The 3,474-nt window shown below is 42.7% G+C and overlaps 1 protein-coding gene across 1 annotated transcript; it reads right to left on the bottom strand.

Moving 5' to 3' along the window:
* Positions 1-1,079: 1,079 nt before the first annotated feature.
* LOC124684167 (auxin-induced protein 15A-like) lies at positions 1,080-1,684 on the bottom strand. The gene has a single exon (XM_047218550.1). It carries the CDS (start codon positions 1,682-1,684, stop codon positions 1,277-1,279), a length of 408 nt encoding a protein of 135 aa, XP_047074506.1. The 3' UTR covers positions 1,080-1,276.
* Between the last annotated feature and the right edge of the window lie 1,790 nt (positions 1,685-3,474).

The raw sequence follows: 3,474 nt of genomic DNA, 5'->3' as shown, positions 1-3,474 counted from the left end.
GGTTGACTGTGTCACAACATAACTGTCTGTGTATTCAACTCCCATGATTGATTTCAATATATTATAATCATATGATTAAATTTTCCTCACCTGTCTGAAGCCTAGGTAGAGAGACTATTAGCCCATCTTGTCAGAGAGTCGTTAATTTGTCACACTCATGCATAGCACCATGTGTCGGGGTGAAGAGTTTTCACATTTTCACCACAATTTCAGCATTTTTTTTCCGATAATGAGTGTTTTATTACTTAATCTAGTAATTACACCTAGCCTCTGCATAATCAAGATGCACAAATCCGTTTCAGAGTCTCAAGTATCACAAAGTTAAAACAATAAAGGCGAATTACATATCAAATATGAGCAATTGTACAACGCCTAGGAAGAAAGTGGTGGCCCAATCCGTAGATTATGCTGCCACCCATGTAGGAAAAAAGTATTCCTCACCGTAGCTTTCAACTGTGTACAGACCTTCATAAAAAGGTCCTAGTTCTCCACTCTTTGCAGTGCATACCACGAACGGAAAATAGCAGTACATCTGTATATAACCTGCAAAAAAGAACAATTCCTATCATTAATTTTTTTTGTCATTTCTATCCATAGCGACCATACAACGACAAACACTCCCACCCTAATAAGAGTCAATGTGTCTATTGGTGTATTGCATGTTCATCCATTCTCGATACAATTGCCATATTTCCTTGCCATTGCTACACTAGGTTCAGTCCTCATGATGTTTCTGAAACCAAGCAACACTCTTTATATTGACATGCTATACTTGTCAGTTTCTGCTCTAACAGTTTCCGGCCTCAACACTGTCAAAATGGAGGACACCTCGAGCTCACAGATTGTGGTTTTATTTCTGGAGTGAGATGCAGACTTGGTTTCATTTCACTGTTGATCTTGCATTCTTGCTCAACTTTGAAGCAAAGGTAACATCTGAAGTGTATGGTGTTCAGTGGCTTAATTGGTTTCCGTTTCAAAAAGCAAAAAAAAAAAAAAATGGTTTCAGTTTGTGAAGCAAGAAGGGGAATGTAAACAACACGGGAACAACACAAACAAGATCAATTGCCTAAGTTTTTGCATTAGATTAGAACAATCCTTCATCGTCTCTTCCCGGTATACAAATTACAGACCAAACTAGTCGCAACTTCTTCCTCTTTCTTCAGCTAAAACCGAGAAGAAAGAACGGGAGAACGCAAGAAAGGAGAGAGGGAAAAAAAATCTGTGACTGAATGCAGCATGTGGGCAGGAACTCCTTCAGAGTCGATTGCGTGAGCCGTCATCTGCACAAGATCTCGGTCTCCGAGGAGCAGGAGCAGTCGCACATCCCGGCACCGGCGTCCTTCTTGCCGCCGGAGACGAGGCGGAGGATGCCCTCGAACGCCTCGACGTCGCAGGGGATCCGGAGCGCGCCCTCGTGCCGGAACCCGAACTCCTCCTCCGCTTCCCGGAGCAGGTCCTCGAACGCCCAGTGGCCCAGGTACTCGGTTGGGATCACGAACCGCCGCATCTCCTCGCCCACGTACACAGCGAATGAACCCTTCGGCACGACGCCGCCGCCGCCGCCGTTCTTGGAGCCGCCCCTGCCTCCTCCGGGCGCCACCGCCATACGCTTCCACCGCTTGAGGAGCTGCTGCAGCCTCACGATGTCCCTGATCTTGTTGCTCGCCCTGCCCTGCTCCTCCATTGCTGGTCGAATCGGGCACTGAAGAGACCCGGATTTGTGGCTGCTGATGGTTGGCTTGGCTTGGTTTGGGTGGTGCAAAGAATGCGGCTGGGGATGTTTATATAGACGAGAGAGTTGGGAGACTTCCTGTGGTGGTTGCCTCTAGCTTTGAGCCACCTCCTCGTGATCTCTCAGTCTATTCTTGTTGTTTAATTGCTGAAATCAATGCACTATATTTTTCTGTTCAATCTTCTTTTTAAATAAAATGGATGCATTATTGCTATGCTAGATTTTTTTTTCAACATGGCTTCAATCCTTTTCAAGCAACAAAAATACCAGGTTCGAACAAACTTACAATTTGAAGAAGGTAGGGAGGCAGAAAGTGTTCTTGCCTCCCGAGCTCGAGTGCACCCTTCATTTAGAAAATAAAAATAATATATTTATAAGTTTTTTTAAAAAAATCTGGTTGTAAATGTTGTAACCTACAAGTATTCAAAATGCAATGAGGAATACTTTGTATTGTAGTCTTCATAAAAAAATCTAATAAAATTCAAAGATTTGACAATATAATACTCAGATCCACATGTTTATTATTTTTGTGCAGCTCAAGTACAAAATATTTGAAACTGATATTTTGAACATTATTTAGATAAATTATTGGCTACATACAGATTTTTTCACATTTTTTAAAAACTAGTACATTTGATTTTCTGTCTTAAAAAAGAGATTACTTGTTCGTAGGAGCCAAAAAGATCTCCCCTTGTAGGGAGGAAACTAGAAGAGGGTTGCGGGCTCCTGGCAGTAGCACGAAGCACGAAGCTTACTGTGTTTGGCATTGAATGGTCACTATGGAGCGAGAACTTATTACCACCTCATCATAAGCTACCTTCACGGAGTACTGGTTTATTACAGGAGCAAGATCAAACTCAAAATCATCGGCATCAAAGGTTCGAGCACTTTTTAACCCACAACGCAATACATAACTCACAAACACCCTTCCACCATCGTCATGTGGCATTGATCATCAAACCAGTGGGTGTCGGCATGGTCCCATAACATCATCCCTGATTGGAGAACATATCGCTTGTACCTTGCATCATCTTTGAAGCTCTCAAATCAAGTGTTTCCTTGCGAGCATCTTTCATTTTGTTGCGCTAGAACTATAATAAATAGTGTACTATTACATATTTTCACAGATAATTTTGTAGCTGAACTTTTTTAACTTTGGCTCGTAGTTTATGATTTTTATATGTCCAGTTACATGTTTTTATATAAAGCATGGCCTTGATTATGTGTATCTAAAAAAATTGGACATTTTTCGCTTCAATGGATTTTTTTTCTATTTTTCATATGCGGCTTGTTTGGTTTCTAGGATTGAATCGTATAGTGAAACCTTGTAAGTATTTATTGGCACTATACTTGATGAGAATATCTTTTTATCCAATCAACCCTCCTTAAAAAAAGTCCTTTGTTTTCTTTAACTATCACCGAAGCAAAAAAACTACCTAGAAGACAAAAAGAAGTTCAAGCTCGCGTAATATATATTAGGGATTTCTATTTTCGTGCCCCTGGTTCGTTAGTTGTACTCAGTTTTCCCCAGTCCCTTAGTTTTTCCTCAGTTTTCCCCTCCTCTAGTTTGAAACACGCACAAGTGCTGGAACGGCCGGTAGCCGTCGGGTCGGAGGCCTTGACCGTTAGTCCGACCGGGTGGGGCCGCACGGGGGCAGCTCCTCCCCGACCGTCTCGTGCCGACGGGTAGGGTCGGGAGACACGTCGGAGCAGCCATCCATCTATCGCCGACGTGTGGGCCG

The sequence above is a fragment of the Lolium rigidum genome, chromosome 1 (genome assembly GCF_022539505.1).
Source record: "Lolium rigidum isolate FL_2022 chromosome 1, APGP_CSIRO_Lrig_0.1, whole genome shotgun sequence".
Classification (NCBI taxonomy): Eukaryota; Viridiplantae; Streptophyta; class Magnoliopsida; order Poales; family Poaceae; genus Lolium; species Lolium rigidum.
The sequence above is the reverse complement of the archived record's forward strand: the minus strand, read 5'-3'. Positions and strand labels throughout refer to the sequence as shown.

Bases quoted from the DNA above. Each gene is read 5' to 3' on its own strand.
- LOC124684167 (XM_047218550.1), bottom strand. From the start codon at position 1,684: ATGGAGGAGCAGGGCAGGGCGAGCAACAAGATCAGGGACATCGTGAGG.